Raw genomic sequence first — 24,490 nt, forward strand, 5'->3', positions numbered from 1 at the left:
ACCAGCAGTGGGGTCGGGGCCCAGGGAAGGTGCAGTGTGGACCAGCAGTGGGGTCGGGGCCCAGGGAAGGTGCAGTGTGGACCAGCAGTGGGGTCGGGGCCCAGGGAAGGTGCAGTGTGGACCAGCAGTGGGGTCGGGGCCCGGGGAAGGTGCAGTGTGGACCAGCAGTGGGGTCGGGGCCCGGGGAAGGTGCAGTGTGGACCAGCAGTGGGGTCGGGGCCCGGGGAAGGTGCAGTGTGGACCAGCAGTGGGGTCGGGGCCCAGGGAAGGTGCAGTGTGGACCAGCAGTGGGGTCGGGGCCCAGGGAAGGTGCAGTGTGGACCAGCAGTGGGGTCGGGGCCCAGGGAAGGTGCAGTGTGGACCAGCAGTGGGGTCGGGGCCCGGGAAGGTGCAGTGTGGACCAGCAGTGGGGTCGGGGCCCAGGGAAGGTGCAGTGTGGACCAGCAGTGGGGTCAGGGCCCAGGGAAGGTGCAGTGTGGACCAGCAGTGGGTCGGGGCCCGGGGAAGGTGCAGTGTGGACCAGCAGTGGGGTCGGGGCCCAGGGAAGGTGCAGTGTGGACCAGCAGTGGGGTCAGGGCCCGGGGAAGGTGCAGTGTGGACCAGCAGTGAGGTCGGGGCCCGGGGAAGGTGCAGTGTGGACCAGCAGTGGGGTCGGGGCCCAGGGAAGGTGCAGTGTGGACCAGCAGTGGGGTCGGGGCCCAGGGAAGGTGCAGTGTGGACCAACAGTGGGGTCGGGGCCCAGGAGTGGTGCAGTGTGGACCAGCAGTGAGGTCGGGGCCTGGGGAAGGTGCAGTGTGGACCAGCAGTGAGGTCGGGGCCCAGGGAAGTTGCAGTGTGGACCAGCAGTGGGGTCGGGGCCCAGGAGTGGTGCAGTGTGGACCAGCAGTGAGGTCGGGGCCCAGGGAAGGTGCAGTGTGGACCAGCAGTGGGGTCGGGGCCCAGGGAAGGTGCAGTGTGGACCAGCAGTGGGTCGGGGCCCAGGGAAGGTGCAGTGTGGACCAGCAGTGAGGTCGGGGCCCAGGGAAGGTGCAGTGTGGACCAGCAGTGGGGTCGGGGCCCAGGGAAGGTGCAGCGTGGACCAGCAGTGGGGTCGGGGCCCAGGGAAGGTGCAGTGTGGACCAGCAGTGAGGTCGGGACCCAGGGAAGATGCAGTGTGGACCAGCAGTGGGGTCGAGGCCCAGGAGTGGTGCAGTGTGGACCAGCAGTGGGTCGGGGTGACCACACTGCAGCCTATGTGTAAGAGCCATAAAAGCTTAAGAAAATACTTTAAAATATTGGTTAAATAGCATAATACATTTAATTTACCTGATTGAGTTATTGTATTAAGAAACCCCCTATTTTCTTGCTCCAGTAGTATAGTCCGAGACACCCCCTTCATTCTTGCCACAATGGTACAGTCCCTAAGCCACACATGGTGTGCAGCCATTTTACAGTTTAAACTCCACGTGGCTGAAGGAGGCAGAAGTTGTGAGGTTTGGAGCAATACAGTTTTTGACCGTGTTCGTTTATACGTGTTTGCTTTGTAATTCCGTTTGTGAAGTGTTATAGTAAACAGTTTAAAAGACAAAGCTACGTTTGGGAACGTTTTATTTCGACACGCGTCTACTCGTTGTTAACAGCCCCACAGCTCAGTGGCTGCCTGTTTGGAAACTAAGAAGCGCCACTACATTAGTCAAAAACTTGCTCCCTAAGAAGGAAAGGACGGAATCGTCGGCGAACGTATACATGAATGGTCACGGAGCCAGACGACAATATAAGAAAGCGAAGGTACAGTGACTGTTACTTGCTTTGTTCATTCTATTGAGAAGCTAAATAAGAGCTGCGGGTAAAATGGCCGAGGCCTTACGGAGCCAGGAGCTTCCCCCAGCCAGAAGGATTGCTGGCCAAAAGAGGGAAATAAAGCTCCCCCCAAAGGCAATGGAAGAGAAGTTACATAGAAGCATAGGTGCAAGGAAGGCTAAATTAGCTCAGATAACTGGAAAAATGAAGATAATTGATCGTCTCATGGAAGATAATGCTAATATTAAGAAAGCTGAAGACATAATGTACTACGATTTCTCCAAGCTGCATGAAGAATTTAATGTACTCAATGAAGATGTATTAGCACTTCTGTCTGAAGAAGAGGGAAACGCTGATCAGCACAACTGGTTTGATCTTAAATCAACCAGCATTAAGGACTATATCAAGGCCACAGAACAGTGGATGTTAAAGATTCGTCAAGATGCTGATACAGCAGAGAAAGATAAAGTTGACGATGAAGTCGGACCAGACGATAGCATTTCAGAGACTTCCGCCAGACCGAGCAAAAATCGAAAAGAAGGTAGCTCTGTTTCTGGATGCAGGTCAGTCGCTTCTACCACAAGCTCGTCGCGACGCATGAGAGAGGAGGTTGAACGGGCGGCGTTGATGGCGCGCGCAGCATCTTTAGCGGAGAAGCAAGCTCTTGAACGGGAAGAGGCCCAACTGCAGGTCCAAGAGGCCCAACTGCAGGCCCAACAGGCCCAACTGCAGGCCCAAGTGCAGGCCCAACAGGCCCAACTGCAGGCCCAACAGGCCCAGGTGCAGGCAAAGAAAGAACAGCTGGAGATAAAAACAGCTATCGCGGTCTCAGACGCCAGGTTGAGTGCGTATGAAGATTATGAAGGCTCACGGGACGGCGGGAGCGAATACTGCCAGTCAATGTTGTCACATAGAGTTGGATCCAGGGCACCTTCAAGAGTGACAAGAGAGTCCGAAGGCAATCCCCTGGCATTACAGCGTGGAAGAGTGGCCTCTCCACTAACAGGAGCACGTGATGCTACCCCAGACGCCAGACGGTCTAGACTAGACCCTGCTGATGACCACCAGAGGCCTGAAGACACAGGGAGAAGCCTATACCGAGTGATGCAACGTCAGAACGAAATTACAGAGATGCTTGTAAAACAACAGAATCTGTTTCAACTCCCTCAAAGAGACATACCAGTGTTCCAAGGCGACCCACTCAAGTATAAGCCCTTCATCAGATCCTTTGAACAAGCCATTGACTCCAAAACAGAGAGCAGCAGTGATAAGTTGTACTACCTGGGACAGTACACCAGTGGTAAACCGCAAGACCTGGTCAGAAGCTGTGAGCACATGAGACCGGACCGGGGATACATAGAAGCCAGGAAGTTGCTGCAGGAGCACTATGGTAACGAGCTGAAGATAGCCACTGCATATATTGAAAAGGCTACCAAGTGGCTACAGATCAGATCGGAGGACGGAGAGGCATTGAACGCATATGTTCTTTTCCTCATAGGATGTCGCAACACCATGGAGGATGTTGAATTCATGGAAGCGATGGACAATCCTACGACTATGAGAATCATCATCTCTAAGCTTCCTTACAGGATGAGAGAACAATGGAGAAGAACAGCCTTTGAGATAATGGAGAGACGGAAAAGTAGAGCCAGGTTTGCAGACTTAGTGAATTTCATAGACAAACAGGCTAAAATTGCAAGGGACCCATTGTTTGGAAACATCCAGGACGCCAGCCCGACCACCGATGGAAGAGTGAAAGCCAAGCCTGTTGAATCAAAGACTCTCAGGAAAGGTGGTTCCAGGGGAAGCAGCTTTGCAACTATCGTCACCCAGGCCGAGGAAGAAAGGCCCCAGAACTCATCTCCCAAAAAGAGCAGCACAGTGATGCCTGCTAATGCCTTTCAGAAGCCATGCTTATTCTGCCAGAAGAATCATACATTGGATTTCTGCAGCGACATCAAAGCACAGCCACATAAGGACAGAATCGAATTCCTGAAGTACAACGGCCTGTGTTTTGGATGTCTCTCTCAGGGGCACCTGAGTAGAAACTGTAAGCAAAGAACAACATGCAGAGAGTGCACTCGGAAACATCCCAGTCTGCTGCATATCCATAAAGAAGAACAAGTCTCTAAGAAGAGTGAAGAAAACAATACCGACGAGAAGGTTGTTTCGAGTGCTCTGGTGTCGCTAGAACCAGAGACTTGTGGACTCACTGGGGCCGGTGACAGTGATTGTATTCTTGCCATCGTACCAGTAAAGATCAAGTCTAAGAGGAGCGAGAAGCTTGTGGAGACTTACGCCTTCATGGATCCAGGTAGTTCAGCAACGTTCTGCACAGAATCACTCATGCGACAGCTGAACGTTAGAGGCAGAAGAACAGAAATCCTATTACGCACCATGGGTCATGAGAAGTCAATGCAAAGTTATATCCTGTCAGACTTAGAAGTGTGTGGACTTGAAGAGAAGGACTTCATAGGCCTGCCTAATGTTTTCACACAGAGGGAGATTCCTGTTAGAATAGGGAACTTAGCCCCGCAGAAGGATGTGGATAGATGGCCTTACCTAGAAAAGGTGCGTCTCCCATACATTGAAGCAGAAATTGGCCTATTAATTGGAACCAATGCCTACAAAACTATGGAGCCATGGCAGGTGATAAACAGCAAGGATGACGGACCCTACGCCGTCAGGACAGCCCTTGGATGGGTAGTCAATGGACCGGTAAGGAGAGATGATGGCAACAAGTCGAACAAGGAGGAACTACAAAATGTCACAGTTAATCGCATCTCTATCGCAAGCATTGAAGAGCTGTTGATACAGCAGTTCAACGCAGACTTTTCAGAACGCAGCTGTGAGGAAAAGACAGAGATGTCACAAGAAGACCATCAGTTCATGGATTTGATGACAAGGTCTACACAGTTCATTGATGGCCACTATCACATTGGTTTGCCACTGAGAAGACAGACCGCGAAGATGCCGAACAATCGCTGCATAGCAGAGCAACGCGCCATCAGTCTAAAGAGAAAGCTGAACAAGAACCCCGACTTTCACAAAGACTACAAAGGCTTCATGAGAAACATCATAGCGAAAGGCTATGCTGTAAAAGTGCCCGAGGAACAGTTGAACAGAGACGATGGAAGGGTCTGGTACATTCCTCATCACGGTGTGTATCACCCAAAGAAGAAAAGGATCCGTGTAGTGTTTGACTGCGCCGCCTCATTCAGAGGAACTTCACTGAATGACCAGCTGCTTCAAGGTCCTGATCTTACTAATACCCTCATTAGCGTCTTGACTAGGTTTAGACAAGAGCTCGTTGCCATGATGGCAGACATAGAATCAATGTTCTACCAAGTCAGAATCCCTGATGAAGATGCTGATCTTCTGCGTTTCCTTTGGTGGCCAGATGGCGACGTTAGTCAAGCGATGGTGGAATGTAGAATGGCCGTACACTTGTTCGGAGCCACATCATCTCCCAGCTGTGCAAGCTACGCTCTCAGAAAAACTGCAGAAGATGGCAAAGGCAAAGCACCATCAGAGGCTGTGGAGACAATCTTCAGAAACTTTTATGTCGATGACTGTCTGAAGTCCGTGTCAACAGAAGACGATGCCATCGCACTGTCAAGAGACCTTAGAACTCTGTGTTCGAATGGAGGATTCCATCTGACTAAGTGGATAAGCAACAGCAGAGCAGTTCTAGCTTCTATCCCAGAAAAGGAAAGAGCCACTGAAGTCAAAGATCTGGACCTGAGTCACGATGTCCTTCCTATCGAGAGCTCTTGGTGTACAATGGTGCATTGAGTCAGGCACGTTCAACTTCAGGATAATGGTGAACGAAAGACCATCCACAAGACGAGGGATTCTCTCCGTGGTCAGTTCCATCTACGACCCTCTTGGATTCCTGGCACCACTCATTCTGCCGGTGAAGCTGATGCTACGAGAGCTGTGTAGAGACAAGAGAGGATGGGATGAAGATATCCCAGAAGGTCAAGCTCAGAGATGGCACAGATGGTTGACAGATTTGCAACAACTTTCTAGCTTCAACGTCAGTAGATGCATCAAGCCCGTGAGTTTTGGAGTTACAAAGACGGCTCAACTACATCATTTCTCGGACGCCAGTGAGGATGGCTATGGCACGGCTACTTACCTCTTGCTGACAAATCAACAGGGCCAGAAACATTGTGCCTTCCTCATGGGGAAATCCAGGGTGGCTCCGCTGAAGCAGGTCACCATCCCGAGACTGGAGTTGACGGCAGCGGTTGTTGCAGTTAAAGTTGACCAGGCGATGCGGAAAGAGTTACAGCTCCCACTAGAAGAATCTGTCTTCTGGACGGATAGCACGACGGTGCTGAAGTATATAGAGAATGAGAAGATACGCTTCAAGACCTTCGTAGCAAACAGAATCTCATCCATTAGAGAAGCTACACAACCATCTCAATGGAGGTATGTAAACACCTCATTAAACCCAGCAGATCAAGCCTCACGGGGATTGAAGGCTGAAAACTTCATGAGGAGTGAAACTTGGATACAAGGCCCAAGTTATCTGCTGGAAACAGAGAGATCATGGCCAGAAAGACCAGATATGCCAAGTCAGATTGCTGAAGACGATGTCGAAGTCAAGAGATCAGTCACAGTAAATCTCATAACTATGAAAGAGAACTTTGACACAGTGAACAAGCTTGTTAACCATTTCTCAGGATGGCACCAGTTGAGGAAAGCAGTTGCATGGTTTCTAAGGTTGAAAGAGTTGCTGCTACACCTGAGCGGTAAGAGAAAAGAGTACCGAGCCACTATCAGTCAGTCTGAAAGTAACCCTGATAAGCAGAGAATGCTTCTACAGCAGTATATGCATCAGCACAAGACCACATTGGGTAAGAATTCATTGACCGTGGAGGATTTGGCCAAGGCTGAGATGGAGATAGTTTGCTTCAGTCAAAGACAAAGATACCCAGAAGAAATCGAAGCTTTACAGCGAAATACTCCAATCAAGAAAGGTAATCATATCTACAAGCTGGATCCTACACTGCAAGATGGAGTACTGAAGGTGGGAGGGAGACTAAACAAATCTGCTATGCCAGAGGAGGCCAAGCATCCTGCTATCCTTTCTAAGGACCTCCGGGTTGCTACTCTCATTCTTCAGCATATACACCAGAGTATTGGACACAGTGGGAGGAATCACGTGCTTGCGAAGCTAAGACAAAGATACTGGATTCCAGGAGCTAATTCCGTAATAAGAAAAATACTCTCTGAATGCATTGTTTGCAGACGGTTACACGCTAGAGCTGGGGAGCAGAAAATGGCAGACCTGCCTGAAGACCGTTTGTTACCAGACAAGCCCCCATTTACAAACGTAGGGGTGGACTATTTCGGGCCTTTCGAGGTAAAGCGAGGACGGAGCCTTGTCAAGAGATATGGTGTGCTTTTCACTTGTTTGACCATCAGAGCAGTTCATATTGAGGTGGCACACACGCTTGACACTGATTCCTGTATTAACGCCTTGCGGCGCTTTGTCTGTAGAAGAGGTCAGGTGTCCATTATGCGTTCTGATAATGGCACTAATTTCGTCGGAGCGGAGAGAGAACTACAGGAAGCTATTGAAGGTTGGAATCGGCTTAAAATACAGGAAGCCATGATGCAAACAGGAATTAAGTGGATCTTCAATCCTCCGGCTGCATCCCACCATGGAGGTGTCTGGGAAAGACAGATACGCACCGTAAGAAAACTACTCAGTTCTGTACTGAAGCAGCAAGCGCTCGACGACGAGGGACTCCAAACCGTTCTGTGCGAGGTCGAAGCCATCATTAATGACCGACCGATAACTAAGACATCAGATGATCCCAATGACCTCGAAGCCCTGACTCCGAACCACCTGTTGTTGTTGAAAACACAGCCAGCCATGCCCCCGGGAGTCTTCAAAAAGGAAGATCTGTATGCCCGTCGGAAGTGGAGGCAAGTTCAGTATATGTCAGACCTTTTCTGGACCAGATGGACAAGAGAATACTTACCTCTGCTACAGGAGCGTCAAAAATGGTCCAAAATAAAGAGGAACTTCATTGTCGGAGACATTGTCTTAATCGTGGATGATTCAGCCCCTAGAAATTCTTGGTTGATGGGAAAAATAATTAAGACCATGCCAGACTCCAGAGGCGTCGTTCGTCGCGTTTGTTTGCAAACCAAGACCAGTACCCTGGAAAGACCGATCACAAAGCTCTGCCTGCTACAAGAAGCAGCGTGAAAGGTTCCTGAACGAAAGTAAAAAGTGGACACTTGTATTGTAAATATGTTGAACTCATTAGTTTATGACTCTTAATGTTTGAGTAATTGATACGCTTCATGTGCCTAGTCAATTAGGGGCCGGAATGTAAGAGCCATAAAAGCTTAAGAAAATACTTTAAAATATTGGTTAAATAGCATAATACAGTTAATTTACCTGATTGACTTATTGTATTAAGAAACCCCCTATTTTCTTGCTCCAGTAGTATAGTCCGAGACACCCCCTTCATTCTTGCCACAATGGTACAGTCCCTAAGCCACACATGGTGTGCAGCCATTTTACAGTTTAAACTCCACGTGGCTGAAGGAGGCAGAAGTTTTGAGGTTTGGAGCAATACAGTTTTTGACCGTGTTCGTTTATACGTGTTTGCTTTGTAATTCCGTTTGTGAAGTGTTATAGTAAACAGTTTAAAAGACAAAGCTACGTTTGGGAACGTTTTATTTCGACACGCGTCTACTCGTTGTTAACAGCCCCACAGCTCAGTGGCTGCCTGTTTGGAAACTAAGAAGCGCCACTACACTATGAAACCCAGGCAGAGAGGACCTGCGGGGAGGAGGGAGGAGGACAGTAGCAGTATGTTTGTATGTGTGTGCTAGGCCGATGTAGCAGAGCCTGGCTTCCAATCGTCTTGGATCCCCTTGCCATTGGACCAAGGCCTTGCTCTGTCAAGCCCGTGTGATAGCTGGTGTGCAACGGCCACCCCATGTTAAAAGAATTCATGCACAGGCATCTTCCACCCTTTAAAATGAAGTTCAGGACCCTCATGGACAACCCCAACAGTGACAGAGACTGTGGGTCCCGCATTGGACTCACCAGTCACCTGAGAACTCATTTTTAATGTGGAAGCAAGTCATCCTCGGTTCCGAGGGACGGCCGAAGAAGAGAAGAAGAGGAAGGGACAAAGAGGACCAGTTAAAGGAGCAGGGCCTCCCTGCCGGTCAAGGGCCAGGTTTCCGAGCCCTCTTTCGACAACTTAGTCTCCAGTGAGATGAGGCCAATCAATGGAAATGAAACACACCACATGTCTCTTATAAGGAACATAGGAACATAAGAATTAACAGCAGGAGATACGGCCCCTCGAGCCTGGCTGATCTTCGACCTCAACTCCACTTTCCCGCCGAATCCCCATAGCCCTCGATTCCCCTAGAGTCCAAAAATCTATCGATCTCAGCCTTGAATATACTCAATGACTGAGCCTCCACAGCCCTCTGGGGCAGAGAATTCCAAAGATTCACCACCCTCTGAGTGAAGAAATTCCTCCTCATCTCAGTCCTAAATGGCCGACCCCTTATCCTGAGACTATGCCCCCCAGTTCTAGACTCTCCAGCCAGGGGGAAACAGCCTCTCCGCATCTACCCTGTCAATCCCCCTCAGAATCCTGTATGTTTCAATGAGATCACCTCTCACTCTTGTAAACTCCAGAGAGTATCGGCCCATTCTACACAATCTACAGAGAGACGATTGCAAGGAGTCTGCTTATGTTGCTGGGGTTTTCTCTCCCTACACTCCAGCCAGAGTCCAGGGACAAGGGGCCTGAATCTGCTGTTAGGCCCCCGATTTGCATAAACCATTGTCCCAATGCCAGTTTGAGGCTGGTGGCCTGGGTGACTACAGGTGGCTCATAATAACATGGCAACATTCAACAAAAAAATAATAATATGGCAACATACCCGTGGGCAATGAGCCCCTAACCAAGAGGGGTCGTGTGGCCGAGTGATCGAAGGCGCTGGATTACGGCACCAGGCTTGAAGTGTCAGCCGTGGCTCCCTGGGTAAGACTCTCGCCTCTGAGTCAGGAGGTCATGGGTTCAAGTCCCGCTCCAGACTTGAGCACAAAAATCCAGGCTGACACTGCAGTGCAGTACTGAGGGAGCGCTGCACTGTCGGAGGGGCAGTACTGAGGGAGCGCTGCACTGTCGGAGGGGCAGTACTGAGGGAGCGCTGCACTGTCGGAGGGGCAGTACTGAGGGAGCGCTGCACTGTCGGAGGGGCAGTACTGAGGGAGCGCTGCACTGTCGGAGGGTCAGTACTGACGGAGCGCTGCACTGTCGGAGGGGCAGTACTGAGGGAGCGCTGCACTGTCGGAGGGGCAGTACTGAGGGAGCGTTGCACTGTGGGAGGGGTAGTACTGAGGGAGCATTGCACTGTCTGAGGGGCAGTACTGAGGGAGTGCTGCAGTCAGAGGGTCAGTACTGAGGGAGCGCCGCACTGTCGGAGGGGCTGTACTGAGGGAGCTCCGCACTGTCGGAGGGGCAGTACTAAGGGAGTGCTGCAGTGTCAGAGGTGCCGTCTTTCGGATGAGACATTAAACTGAGGCTCCGACTGCACAGTAAAAGATCCTGTGGCACTATTTCGAAGAAGAGCAGGGGAGTTCTCCCCCGGTGTCCTGCGGCCAATATTTATCCCTCAATCAACATCACTAAAACAGATGATCTGGTCATTATCACATTGCTGTTTGTGGGATCTTGCTGTGCGCAAATTGTCTGCCATGTTTCCTACATTACAACAGTGACTGCACTTCAAAAAAAGTACTTCATTGGCTGTAAAGCACTTTGAGCGGTCCCGAGGGCATGAAAGGCGCTATAGAAATGCACCCCGGGGTGTGGGGGAATGAGCCCCAACTAATAGGGCAACACGCACAGAGGGAGTTGTTGAAATCTGTCGAATGTAGCCATCCACTTGAGGCCGTATTGCGTTGATTGAGCAGAGCAGCTGACTGAGGAATTGAGCCCTGGGCTCAGTGTGACGTTGACAGCCCCGAGACCCCGACACAATCCACGTCCCACCCTGGTAACGCCCAGGGCGGGCCAACACATGCTCTACCCAGCACACCTGTCACAGCGACACCTCCTACCTGCAGGCGCTCCCTGTTGTACTGAGCGGTCATGTGGCTCAGCCTCGGGTCCCACTCTGGCGTCGTGCTGGCCGGAATCTCACAGCCGCCGTCCTGCCAACTGACAGTCACTCCAGGCTCTGGCGGAGAATCAATCCCACGGAGTGTACAAATGCTCCAGTCACGGCCCTGGAGGGTAGCAGAAGACCAGAACTCGTAAAGCACAGGGGTGATGGGTGAACGGGACTTGTGTGTGTATGTGTGTGATTTCTGTGTGTGTGTGATTACACTGTGTATATCTGTGTGTGTGTGATTACACGGTGTATATCTGTGTGTGTGTGATTTCACAGTGTATATCTGTGTGTGTGTGATTACACGGTGTATATCTGTGTGTGTGTGATTTCACAGTGTATATCTGTGCTTGTGTGATTTCACAGTGTATATCTGTGCGTGTGTGATTACACTGTGTATATCTGTGTGTGTGTGATTACACGGTGTATATCTGTGTGTGTGTGATTTCATGGTGTATATCTGTGTGTGTGTGATTTCACTGTGTATATCAGTGTGTGTGTGATTTCACTGTGTATATCTGTGTGTGTGTGATTACACTGTGTATATCTGTGTGTGTGTGATTTCACGGTGTATATCTGTGTGTGTGTGATTACATGGTGTATATCTGTGTGTGTGTGATTTCACGGTGTATATCTGTGTGTGTGTGATTTCACGGTGTATATCTGTGTGTGTGTGATTACACTGTATATCTGTGTGTGTGTGATTACACGGTGTATATCTGTGTGTGTGTGATTACACTGTGTATATCTGTGTGTGTGTGATTACACTGTGTATATCTGTGTGTGTGTGATTACACTGTGTATATCTGTGTGTGTGTGATTACACTGTGTATATCTGTGTGTGTGTGATTACACTGTGTATATCTGTGTGTGTGATTTCACAGTGTATATCTCTGTGTGTGTGTGATTACACGGTGTGTATCTGTGTGTGTGTGATTTCATGGTGTATATCTGTGTGTGTGTGATTACACTGTGTATATCTGTGTGTGTGTGATTTCACGGTGTATATCTGTGTGTGTGATTACACTTTGTATATCTGTGTGTGTGAGATTACACTGTGTATAACTGTGTGTGTGTGATTTCATGGTGTATATCTGTGTGTGTGTGATTACACTGTGTATATCTGTGTGTGTGTGATTTCATGGTGTATATCTGTGTGTGTGTGATTTCACTGTGTATATCAGTGTGTGTGTGATTTCACTGTGTATATCTGTGTGTGTGTGATTACACTGTGTATATCTGTGTGTGTGTGATTTCATGGTGTATATCTGTGTGTGTGTGATTTCACGGTGTATATCTGTGTGTGTGTGATTTCACGGTGTATATCTGTGTGTGTGTGATTACACTGTGTATATCTGTGTGTGTGTGATTACACTGTGTATATCTGTGTGTGTGTGATTACACTGTGTATATCTGTGTCTGTGCGATTACACTGTGTATATCTGTGTGTGTGTGATTACACTGTGAATATCTGTGTGTGTGTGATTTCACAGTGGATATCTGTGTGTGTGTGATTACACAGTGTATATCTGTGTGTGTGTGATTTCACTGTGTATATGTGTGTGTGATTTCATGGTTTATATCTGTGTATGTGTGATTACACTGTGTATTTCTGTGTGTGTGTGATTTCACAGTGTATATCTGTGTGTGTGTGATTTCACTGTGTATTCCTGTGTGTGTGTGATTATACTGTGTATATCTGTGTATGTGTGATTACACGGTGTATATCTCTGTGTGTGTGTGATTACACGGTGTATATCTGTGTGTGTGTGATTTCATGGTGTATATCTGTGTGTGTGTGATTACACTGTGTATATCTGTGTGTGTGTGATTACACTGTGTATATCTGTGTGTGTGTGATTTCACGGTGTATATCTGTGTGTGTGATTACACTTTGTATATCTGTGTGTGTGAGATTACACTGTGTATATCTGTGTGTGTGTGATTACACGGTGTATATCTGTGTGTGTGTGATTACACTGTGTATATCTGTGTGTGTGTGATTTCACGGTGTATATCTGTGTGTGTGATTACACTTTGTATATCTGTGTGTGTGTGATTACACTGTGTATATCTGTGTGTGTGTGTTTTCATGGTGTATATCTGTGTGTGTGTGATTACACTGTGTATATCTGTGTGTGTGTGATTTCACAGTGTATATCTGTGTGTGTGTGATTTCACTGTGTATATCTGTGTGTGTGTGATTTCACGGTCTATATCTGTGTGTGTGTGATTACACTATGTATAGCTGTGTGTGTGTGTGATTTCACGGTGTATATCTGTGTGTGTGTGTGTGTGTGATTTCATGGTGTATATCTGTGTGTGTGTGATTTCGCTGTGTATATGTGTGTGTGTGTGATTACACTGTATATATCTGCGTCTGTGTGTGATTTCACTGTGTATATCTGTGTGTGTGTGTGATTTCACGATGTATATCTGTGTGTGTGCGATTTCACTGTGTATATCTGTGTGTGTGTGATTTCACGATGTATATCTGTGTGTGTGCGATTTCACTGTGTATATCTGTGTGTGTGTGATTTCACTGTGTATATCTGTGTGTGTGTGATTTCACGGTGTATATCTGTGTGTGTGTGATTTCACAGTGTATATCTGTGTGCGTGTGTGATTTCACGGTGTATATCTGTGTGTGTGTGTGATTTCATGGTTTATATCTGTGTGTGTGTGTGTGTGTGTGTGTGATTTCATGGTGTATATCTGTGGTTGTGTGTGATTTCACGGTGTATATCTGTGTGTGTGTGATTTCACAGTGTATATCTGTGTGCATGTGTGATTTCACGGTGTATATCTGTGTGTGTGTGTGATTTCATCGTTTATATCTGTGTGTGTGTGTGTGTGTGATTTCACAGTGTATATCTGTGGCTGTGTGTGATTTCATGCTGTATATCTGTGTGTGTGTGTGTGTGTGTGTGTGATAGAAACATAGAAGACAAGAGCAGGAGTAGGCCATTCGGCCCCTCCAGCCTACTCCGCCATTCAATGAGATCATGGCTGATCATCCAAACTCAGTACCCTGTCCCTGCCTTCTCCCCATATCCCTTGATCCCTTTAGCCTTAAGAAATATATCTAACTCCTTCTTGAATATATTTAATGAATTGGCCTCCACTGCCTTCTGTGGTAGAGAATTCCACAGGTTCACCACTCTCTGGGTGAAGAAATTCCTCCTCATCTCAGTCCTAAATGGCTTACCCCTTATCCTTAGACTGTGACCCCTGGTTCTGGACTCCCCCGCCATCGGGAACATCCTTCCTGCATCTAGTCTGTCTAGTCCTGTTAGAATTTTATAAGTTTCAATGAGATCCCCTCTCATTCTTCTAAACTCCAGCGAATATAAGCGCAATCGACCCAATCTCTCCTCATACGTCATTCCTGCCATCCCAGTTATCAGTCTGGTGAATCTTCGCTGCACTCCCTCCATGGCAAGAACATCCTTCCTCAGATAAGGTGACCAAAACTGCACACAATACTCAAGATGTGGTCTCACCAAGGCGCTGTACAACTGCAGCAAGACATCCTTGTTCTTGTACTCAAACCCTCTCACTACGAAGGCCAACATACCATTTGCCTTCTTAACCGCCTGCTGCACCTGCATGCTTACCTTCAGCGACTGGTGCATAAGGACACCCAGGTCTCGTTGCACTTCCCCTTCTCCCAATCTATTGCCATTCAGATAATAATCTGCCTTCCTGTTTTTGCTACCAAAGTGGATAACCTCGCATTTATCCACATTATACTGCATCTGCCATGCTTCTGCCCAATCACCCAACCTGTCCAAATCATACTGGAGTTTCTTGGCATCTTCCTCACAGCACACAAGCCCACCCAGCTTTGTTTCATCTGCAAACTTGGAGATATTACATCTAGTTCCCTCGTCTAGATTTTTTATATATAGTGTGACTAGCTGGGGTCCTAGGACCGATCCCTGCGGTACCCGACTAGTCACTGCCTGCCACTCGGAAAAAGAGCCGTTTATTCCAACTCTTTGCTTTCTGTCTGCCAACCAGTTCTCCATCCAAGTCAGTGCCTTGCCCCCAATCCCATGTGCCTTAACTTTACACGCTAATCTCTTATGCGGGACCTTATTGAAAGCCATCTGAAAGTCCAAATACACCACATCCACTGGTTCTCCCTTATCTATTCTACCAGTTACATCCTCAAAAAATTCCAGTAGATTAGTCAAGCATGATTTACCTTTTGTAAATCCATGTTGACTTTGTCCGATCCTGTCACTGTTTACAAGTGCTCTGCTATTACATCTTTTATAATGGACTCTAGCATTTTCCCCACTACCAATGTCAGGCTTACCGGTCTGTAATTCCCCGTTTTCTCTCTACCACCTTTTTTGAATAGTGGGGTAACATTAGCTACCCTCCAATCCATGGGAACTGTTACAGAGTCTATCGAATTTTGGAAGATGACCAGCAATGCATCTACTATTTCTAGGGCCACTTCCTTAAGTACCCTAGGATGTAGATTATCAGGCCCTGGGGATTTATCGGCCTTCAGTCCCATCAATTTTCCTAACACCATTTCCCTACAAATACTGATTTCTTTCAGTTCCTCCCTTTCATCAGACCCTATGTTCCCCGACATCTCTGGGAGGTTATTTGTGTCCTCCTTTGTGAAGACAGAACCAAAGAATGTGTTTAATTGGTCTGCCATTTCTTTGTTCCCCATTATAAATTCCCCTGATTCTGACTGCAAGGGACCTATGCTTGACTTCACCAATCTTTTTCTCTTCACATATCTATAAAAGCTTTTACAGTCAGTTTTTATGTTCCCTGAAAGCGTAATCCCTTTGTCCTCCTTTGCTCAATCCTAAACTGCTCCCAATCCACTGGTTTACTGCTATTTCTGGCCAATTTATATGTCTTCTCCTTGGATCTTATGCTATCCCTAATTTCCCTTGTTAGCCACGGTTGAGTCACCTTTTTTGTTTTATTTTTATGCCAAACAGGGATGAACAAATTCTGTAGTTCATCCATGCGATCTTTGAATGTTTGCCATTGCCTATCCACCATCAGCCCTTTGAGTAACATTCCCCAATCAATCCTACCCAACTCGCGCCTCATACCATCGTAGTTTCCTTTATTTAAATTCAGGACCCTAGTCTCTGAGTCAACTACTTCACTCTCCATCTTAATGAAGAATTCTATCATATTATGATCGCTCCGACCCAAGGGGCCTCGCACAACAAGATTGCTAATTAATCCTTTCTCATTACATAATACCCAGTCTAAGATGGCCTGATCTCTAGTTGGTTCCTCGAAATATTGGTCCAGGAAACCATCTCGTATACACTCCAGGAATTCCTCCTCCACAGTATTGTTACTAATTTGGTTAGCCCAATCTATATGTAGATTAAAGTCACCCATGATGACTGCTGTGCCCTTATTGCACGCTTCTCTAATTTCCCGTTTAATGCCATGCCCAACCTCCGCATTACTGTTTGGAGGTCTATATACCACTCCCACTAATGTTTTCTGCCCCTTGGTATTTCTCAGTTCTACCCATACAGATTCCACATCATCTGAGCTAATATCCTTCCTTTCAATTGTGTTAATCCCTTCTTTAACCAGCAATGCTACCCCACCTCCTTTTCCTTTTTGCCTATCTTTCCTGAATATTGAATACCCCTGGATGTTGAGTTCCCAGCCTTGGCCACCCTGGAGCCATGTTTCCGTAATCCCAATCTTCACACTGTAGATTTGTGTGTGTGTGTGTGATTTCATATTGTATATCTGTGTGTGTGTGTGTGATTTCATGCTGTATATCTGTGTGTGTGTGTGTGTGTGATTTCACGGTGTATATCTGTGTGTGTGTGCGTGATTGCCCATCTGCCGGATGTTTCGCTGCAGTTGTTTGGGGACAGAATGAAATTGGCTGCTTTTGAGTCTGCTGTCACATGTGTTCCTGTTTACCTTCCTGGTCAGTCCCTCAGGACTGGGATCCTTTGTCTGACTGGATCGATGAGGTAATGTGCTGGTTTATGTGCCTCTTTGGTGCACGGCTGGGTTGAATTTCCCCAACCACGTCACATTAACCGCTTTGCACAAGCCTTGAAAGGGACTGCTCGTTCTCTGTATCGCTCGCTTACACACTTCCATCTGCACAAGCCAACCACTGACACCAACGTCAAATCCCAACCAGAGGGGATAAAACTGAGCTCAGGTTGGGACTGTTTCAGGGTGGGCGTGCGGGTGTGGGGGCGGGCGGGGGGGTGCTGAGCTGCAGAAAACAGTGGCGCTACGAGAGAGAGAAGGTGAGAGTGAGAGAGATGGAAGTGGAGATTTTCCGATGCCAGCTCTCCCCAAGTGCTAGTTTGGGAGACAGTCAATCGCAGACAGCCCCAGCTAGTGGAGACCAGGGTCCCAGTCTCTGAATGCTGGGTTGGCATCCAGCCAAAGGTGGTGTCCAATTGGAGTGAAGGGACGATCCCCCAATCGTGTCTAGTCAACCCCTCTCCCCCTCGCCACCCCCCTCTCCCCCTCCTCTCTCTCCCCCTCTCTGCCCCTCTCCCCCTCCTCTCCACCCTCTTCCCCCCCTCCTCCCCCCTCCCTCTCTCCTCCTCGCCCCCCCTCCTCTCCCCCCTCCCTCCCTCTCTCTCCCCCTCTCCCCCCTCCTTTCCCCCCTCCCTCCCCCCTCCTACTTGTCTCTCAACTCTCTCCAACTCCACAATATCCTTCTGAAGCTAGGTTAGCCCAACACTGCCCGCATGTGGGCTCAGCAACAAGTTCTACAGGGCTAAGGTGAGTGGTTACATCAAGTCTACAGCACAGACTCTGGTCGGTGCCGGAGTTTATGCTCCACACGAGCCTCCTCCACCCCTCTCTATCTCACCCATGAACATTACCTTCTATTCCTTTCTCCCTCATGTGTTTAACCAGCCTCCCCTTAAATGCATCTATACTGTTCACCTCAACCACTCCCTGTGGTAGCGAGTTCCCCATTCTCACCACTCTCTGGGTAAAGAAGTTTCTCCTGAATTCCCTGTTGATTTATTAGTGACTATTTTATATTGATGGCCCCGAGTTCTGGTCTCCCCACAAGTGGAAACATCTTCTCTCCGTCTACCCGATCAAACCCTTTCATAATCTTAAAGACCTCTACCAGGTCACCCCGCAGTCTTCTCTATTCTAGAGAAAAGAGCCCCAGCCTGTGAAATCTTTCCCGATAGGTATAACCTCTCAGTTCTGATATCATCCTTGTGAATCATTTTTGCACCTTCTCCAGGGCCTCTATATCCTTCTTATAATATGGAGACCAGGGCTGTGCACAGTGCTCCCAGTGTGGTCTAACCGAGGTTCGATACAGGTTTAACCAATCTGCAATCAGATCAACAAGTGAATAGACCAGAAGATAATTACCTCCTCCCCCCAAGGCCTCCCTTCATCTTTGTGAGGGAAACATTTTTCTGTCGGGCTCTGTCGAAGGTCACCTGCAGCCTCAGGGTCCTTTGACCTTAGGTATACCTGGACTCAAAAGGAAAGATCAAATTCAACTGGGGAGGTAAAGGTCAGTACAGTGCTGGGCAGGAGTCACCTCCTGACTCCCCAAAGCCTTTCCACCATCTACAAGGCACAAGTCAGGAGTGTGATGGAATACTCTCCACTTGCCTGGATGAGTGCAGCTCCAACAACACTCAAGAAGCTCGACACCATCCAGGACAAAGCAGCCCGTTTGATTGGCACCCCATCCACCACCTTAAACATTCACTCCCTCCACCACCGGCGCACCGTAGCTGCAGTGTGTACCATCTACAAGATGCACTTCAGCAACTCGCCAAGGCTTCTTCGGCAGCACCTCCCAAACCCGCGACCTCTTCCCCCTAGAAGGACAAGGGCAGCAGGCGCATGGGAACACCACCACCTCCAAGTTCCCCTCCAAGTCACACACCATCCTGACTTGGAAATATATTGCCGATCCGTCATCGTCGCTGGGTCAAAATCCTGGAACTCCCTCCCTACAGCACTGTGGGAGTACTTTCACCACACGGACTGCAGCGGTTCAAGAAGGCGGCTCACCACCACCACCTTCTCAAGGGCAATTAGGGATGGCCAATAAATGCTGGCCTAGCCAGCGACGCCCTCATCCCGGAACAAATGATAAAAAAGGAGCAGGTGGTTGACATCGGGTGGACACTGGTATCTGTGGTGGTGGGGACCTCTCGAGGAGACCGAGGTGGAGAGGTTTAGGGAGGGAATTCCAGAGTTTAGGGCCTCGGCAGCTGAAGGCACGGCCGCCAATGGTGGAGCGATTAAAATCGGGGATGTGCAAAAGGCCAGAACTGGAGGAGTGCAGAAATCTCGGGGGGTTGTGGGGCTGAAGGAGATTACAGAGATAGGGAGGGGGCGAGGCCATGGAGGGATTTGAAAACAAGGATGAGAGTTTTAAAATCAAGGCGTTGCTTAACCGGGAGCCAATGGAGGTCAACGAGCACAGGGGTGATGGGTGAACGGGACTGGGTGTGAGTTAGGACACGGGGCAGTGAGCACAGGGGGTGATGGGTGAACGGGACTGGGTGTGAGTTAGGACACGGGGCAGTGAGCACAGGGGGTGATGGGTGAACGGGACTGGGTGTGAGTTAGGACACGGGGCAGTGGGCACAGGGGGTGATGGGTGAACGGGACTTGGTGCGAGTTAGGACACGGGCAGCCGAGTTTTGGATGACCTGAAGTTTACGTAGGGTGGAATGTGGGAGGCCAGCCAGGAGTGCGTTGGAATAGTCAAGTCTAGAGGTAACAAAGGCATGGCTGAGGGTTTCAGCAGCGGATGAGCTGAGGCAAGGGCGGAGATGGGCGATGTTACGGAGGTGGAAATAGGCAGTCTTGGTTATGCTGCGGATATGTGATCAGAAGCTCATTTCAGGGTCAAATATGACACCAAGGTTGCGAACAGTGTGGTTCAGCCTCAGACAGATGTTCGGGAGAGGGATGGAGTCGGTGGCTCGGGAACGGAGTTTGTGGCGGGGGCCAAAAACAATGGCTTCGGTCTTCCCAATATTTAACTGGAGAAAAATTCTGCTCATCCAGAACTGGATGTCGGACAAGCATTCTGACAATTTAGAGACCGTGGAGGGGTCGAGAGAAGGGGTGGTGAGGTAGAGCTGGGTGTCGTCAGCGTACATGTGGAAGCTGACACTGTGTTTTCAGATGATGTCAACGTGTAGATGAGAAATAGGAGGGGCCAAGGATAGATCCTTGGGGGACTCCAGAGGTAATGGTGCGGGAGTGGGAAGAGAAGCCGTTGCAGGTGATTCTCTGGCTACAACTGGATAGATAAGAATGGAACCAGGCGAGTGCAGTCCCACCCAGCTGGACGATGGTGGAGAGGCGTTGGAGGAGGATGGAGTGGTCAACCATGTTAAAGGCTGCAGACAAGTCAAGAAGGACGAGGAGGGAGAGTTTACGTTAGTCACAGTCACAAAGGATGTCATTTGGGACTTTGATGAGAGCCGTTTCGGTACTGTGACAAGGGCGGAAACCTGATTGGAGGGATTCCAGCATGGAATTGCGGGAAAGCTGAGCACAGATTTGGGAAGTGACAACACGTTCAAGGACTTTGGAGAAGAAAGGGAGGTTGGAGATGGGGTTATAGTTTGCAAGGACGGAGGGGTCAAGGGTTGTTTTTCTGAGGACAGGGGTGATGACGGCAGAAGAGGGGGGAGGGTGATGATGGTCAGTGGAAAGAGTGCAAACTCAGTAACTGGCTGATCCATTCCAATGAAGTACTATCTCCATACCCTGTCCTATCACCTGCACATTCCCACTCCAGAGACTCGAGCACAGAATCCAGGCTGACACGCTCAGTACAGTACTGAGGGAGTGCTGCACTGTCAGAGGGGCAGTACTGAGGGAGTGCTGCACTGTCGGAGGGGCAGTACTGAGGGAGTGCTGCACTGTTGGAGGGGCAGTACTGAGGGAGTGCTGCACTGTCAGAGGGGCAGTACTGAGGGAGCGCTGCACTGTCAGAGGGGCAGTACTGAGGGAGGGCCACACTGTCAGAGGGTCAGTACTGAGGGAGGGCCGTACTGTCAGAGGGGCAGTACTGAGGGAGCGCTGCCCTGTCAGAGGGGCAGTACTGAGGGAGCGCCGCACTGTCGGAGGGGCAGTACTGAGGCAGTGCTGCACTGTCGCAGGGTCAGTACTGAGGCACTGCTGCACTGTCGGAGGGGCAGTACTGAGGGAGTGCTGCACTGTCGGAGGGGCAGTACTGAGGGAGGGCCGCACTGTCAGAGGGTCAGTACTGAGGGAGGGCCGCACTGTCGGAGGGTCAGTACTGATGGAGCGCTGCCCTGTCAGAGGGGCTGTACTCAGGGAGCGCTGCACTGTCGGAGGGGCAGTACTGAGGGAGCGCCGCACTGTCGGAGAGGCAGTACCGAGTGAGCGCTGCTCTGTCGGAGGGTCAGTACTGAGGGCGCGCTGCACTGTCGGAGGGGCAGTACTGAGGGAGCGCTGCACTGTCGGAGGGGCAGTACTGAGGGAGTGCAGCACTGTCGGTGGCCGTACTCAGGGAGCGCTGCACTGTCGGAGGGGCAGTACTGAGGGAGCGCCGCACTGTCGGAAAGGCAGTACCGAGTGAGCGCTGCTCTGTCGGAGGGTCAGTACTGAGGGAGCGCTGCACTGTCAGAGGGGCAGTACTGAGGGAGCGCTGCACTGTCGGAGGGGCAGTACTGAGGGAGTGCAGCACTGTCGGAGGGGCAGTACTGAGGGAGCGCAGCACTGTCGGAGGGGCAGTACTGAGGCAGCGCTGCACTGTCGGAGGGGCAGTACTGAAGGAGTGCTGCACTGTCGGAGGGGCAGTACTGAGGGAGCGCCGCACTGTCGGAGAGGCAGTACCGAGTGAGCGCTGCTCTGTCGGAGGGTCAGTACTGAGGGAGCGCTGCACTGTCGGAGGGGCAGTACTGAGGGAGCGCTGCACTGTCGGAGGGGCAGTACTGAGGGAGTGCAGCACTGTCGGAGGGGCAGTACTGAGGGAGCGCAGCACTGTCGGAGGGGCAGTACTGAGGCAGCGCTGCACTGTCGGAGGGGCAGTACTGAAGGAGTGCTGCACTGTCGGAGGGGCAGTACTGAGAGAGCGCTGCACTGTCAGAGGGGCAGTACTGAGGGAGCGCTGCACTGTCAGAGGGTAGGTACTCCGCTTCGCTGTCAGAGGGGCAGTACTGAGGCAGTGCTGCACTGTCGGAGGGGCAGTACTGAGGGCGCGCTGCACTGTCGGAGGGTAGGTACTCCGCTTCACTGTCAGAGAGGCAGTACTGAGGCAGTGCTGCACTGTTGGAGGGGCAGTACTGAGGGAGTGCTGCACTGTCGGAGGGTCAGTACTCCGCTGCACTGTCGGAGGGGCAGTACTGAGGCAGTGCTGCACTGTCGGGGGGGCAGTTCTGAGGGAGCGCTGCACTGTCGGAGGGGCAGTACTGAGGGAGCGCTGCACTGTCGGAGGGGCAGTACTGACGGAGCGCTGCACTGTCGGAGGGGCAGTACTGACGGAGCGCTGCACTGTCGGAGGGGCAGTATTGACGGAGCGCTGCACTGTCGGAGGGGCAGTACTGAGGGAGTGCTGCACTGTCGGAGGGGCAGTAATGAGGGAGCGCTGCACTGTCGGAGGGGCAGTACTGAGGGAGTGCAGCACTGTCGGAGGGGCAGTACTGAGGGAGCGCAGCACTGTCGGAGGGGCAGTACTGAGGCAGCGCTGCACTGTCGGAGGGGCAGTACTGAAGGAGTGCTGCACTGTCGGAGGGGCAGTACTGAGAGAGCGCTGCACTGTCAGAGGGGCAGTACTGAGGGAGCGCTGCACTGTCAGAGGGTAGGTACTCCGCTTCGCTGTCAGAGGGGCAGTACTGAGGCAGTGCTGCACTGTCGGAGGGGCAGTACTGAGGGCGCGCTGCACTGTCGGAGGGTAGGTACTCCGCTTCACTATCAGAGAGGCAGTACTGAGGCAGTGCTGCACTGTTGGAGGGGCAGTACTGAGGGAGTGCTGCACTGTCGGAGGGTCAGTACTCCGCTGCACTGTCGGAGGGGCAGTACTGAGGCAGTGCTGCACTGTCGGGGGGGCAGTTCTGAGGGAGCGCTGCACTGTCGGAGGGGCAGTACTGAGGGAGCGCTGCACTGTCGGAGGGGCAGTACTGACGGAGCGCTGCACTGTCGGAGGGGCAGTACTGACGGAGCGCTGCACTGTCGGAGGGGCAGTATTGACGGAGCGCTGCACTGTCGGAGGGGCAGTACTGAGGGAGTGCTGCACTGTCGGAGGGGCAGTACTGAGGGAGCGCTGCACTGTCAGAGGGTCAGTACTGAGAGAGCGCTGCACTGTCGGAGGCTCAGTACTGAGGGAGCGCTGCACTGTCGGAGGGTCAGTGCTGAGGGAGCGCTGCACTGTCGGAGGGTCAGTGCTGAGAGAGCGCTGCACTGTCGGAGGGGCTGTACTGAGGCAGCGCTGCACTGTCGGAGGGGCTGTACTGAGGCAGCGCTGCACTGTCGGAGGGGCAGTACTGAGAGAGAGCTCCACTGTCAGAGGGTCAGTACTGAGGGAGCGCTGCACCATCGGAGGGTAGGTACTCCGCTTCACTGTCAGAGGGGCAGTACTGAGGCAGTGCTGCACTGTCGGAGGGGCAGTACTGAGAGAGAGCTCCACTGTCAGAGGGTCAGTACTGAGGGAGCGCTGCACCATCGGAGGGTAGGTACTCCGCTTCACTGTCAGAGGGGCAGTACTGAGGCAGTGCTGCACTGTCGGAGGGGCAGTACTGAGGGAGTGCTGCACTGTCGGAGGGTCAGTACTGAAGCAGTGCTGCACTGTCGGGAGGGCAGTTCTGAGGGAGCGCTGCACTGTCGGAGGGGCAGTACAGAGGGAGTGCACTGTCGGAGCGGCAGTACTAAGGGAGCACTGCACTGTCGGAGGGGCAGTACTGACGGAGCGCTGCACTGTCGGAGGGGCAGTACTGAGGGAGTGCTGCACTGTCGGAGGGGCAGTACTGAGGGAGCGCTGCACTGTCGGAGGGTCAGTACTGAGGGAGTGCTGCACTGTCGGAGGGTCAGTACTGACGGAGCGCTGCACTGTCGGAGGGTCAGTACTGACGGAGCGCTGCACTGTCGGAGGGGCTGTACTGAGGGAGTGCCGCACTGTCGGAGTGTCAGTACTGATGGAGCGCTGCCCTATCAGAGGGGCAGTACCGAGTGAGCGCTGCACTGTCGGAGGGTCAGTACTGAGGGAGCGCTGCACTGTCGGAGGGTCTGTGCTGAGGGAGCGCTGCACTGTCAGAGGGAGAGTACTGAGGAAGCGCTACACTGTCGGAGGGACAGTGCTGAGGGAGCGCTGCTCTGTCTGAGGGGCAATACTGAGGAAGCGATGCACTGTCGGAGGGTCAGTACTGAGGGAGCGCTGCACTGTCGGAGGGTCAGTACACTGCTGCACTGTCAGAGGGGCAGTGCTGAGGCAGTGCTGCACTGTCGGAGGGGCAGTACTGAGGGAGTACTGCACTGTCGGAGGGTCAGTACTGAGGCAGTGCTGCACTGTCGGAGGGGCTGTACT

The 24,490-nt window shown here is 51.0% G+C and overlaps 1 protein-coding gene across 9 annotated transcripts in view; it reads right to left on the bottom strand.

Moving 5' to 3' along the window:
* The window catches only part of LOC147113198 (uncharacterized), a 337,266-nt gene that overhangs the window by 298,231 nt on the left and 14,545 nt on the right, over window positions 1-24,490 (bottom strand). For 8 of the 9 annotated variants that reach the window (XR_015079637.1, XM_085998114.1, XM_085998109.1 and 5 more), the window contains exon 2: window positions 10,901-11,068. The exons of the other annotated variant lie outside the window; for it this stretch is intronic. Coding sequence is in view for 7 of the 8 variants with exons in the window: in XM_085998114.1 (XP_085854240.1) it covers window positions 10,901-10,933 (33 nt within the window). In the remaining variant the exon portion in view is untranslated. The remainder of the gene's footprint in view (window positions 1-10,900; window positions 11,069-24,490) is intronic. 9 annotated transcript variants of the gene reach the window in all.

This window comes from Somniosus microcephalus, chromosome 9 (assembly GCF_052327205.1).
Source record: "Somniosus microcephalus isolate GS21.2 chromosome 9, FLI_Smic_1.0, whole genome shotgun sequence".
NCBI classification, from domain to species: domain Eukaryota; kingdom Metazoa; phylum Chordata; class Chondrichthyes; order Squaliformes; family Somniosidae; genus Somniosus; species Somniosus microcephalus.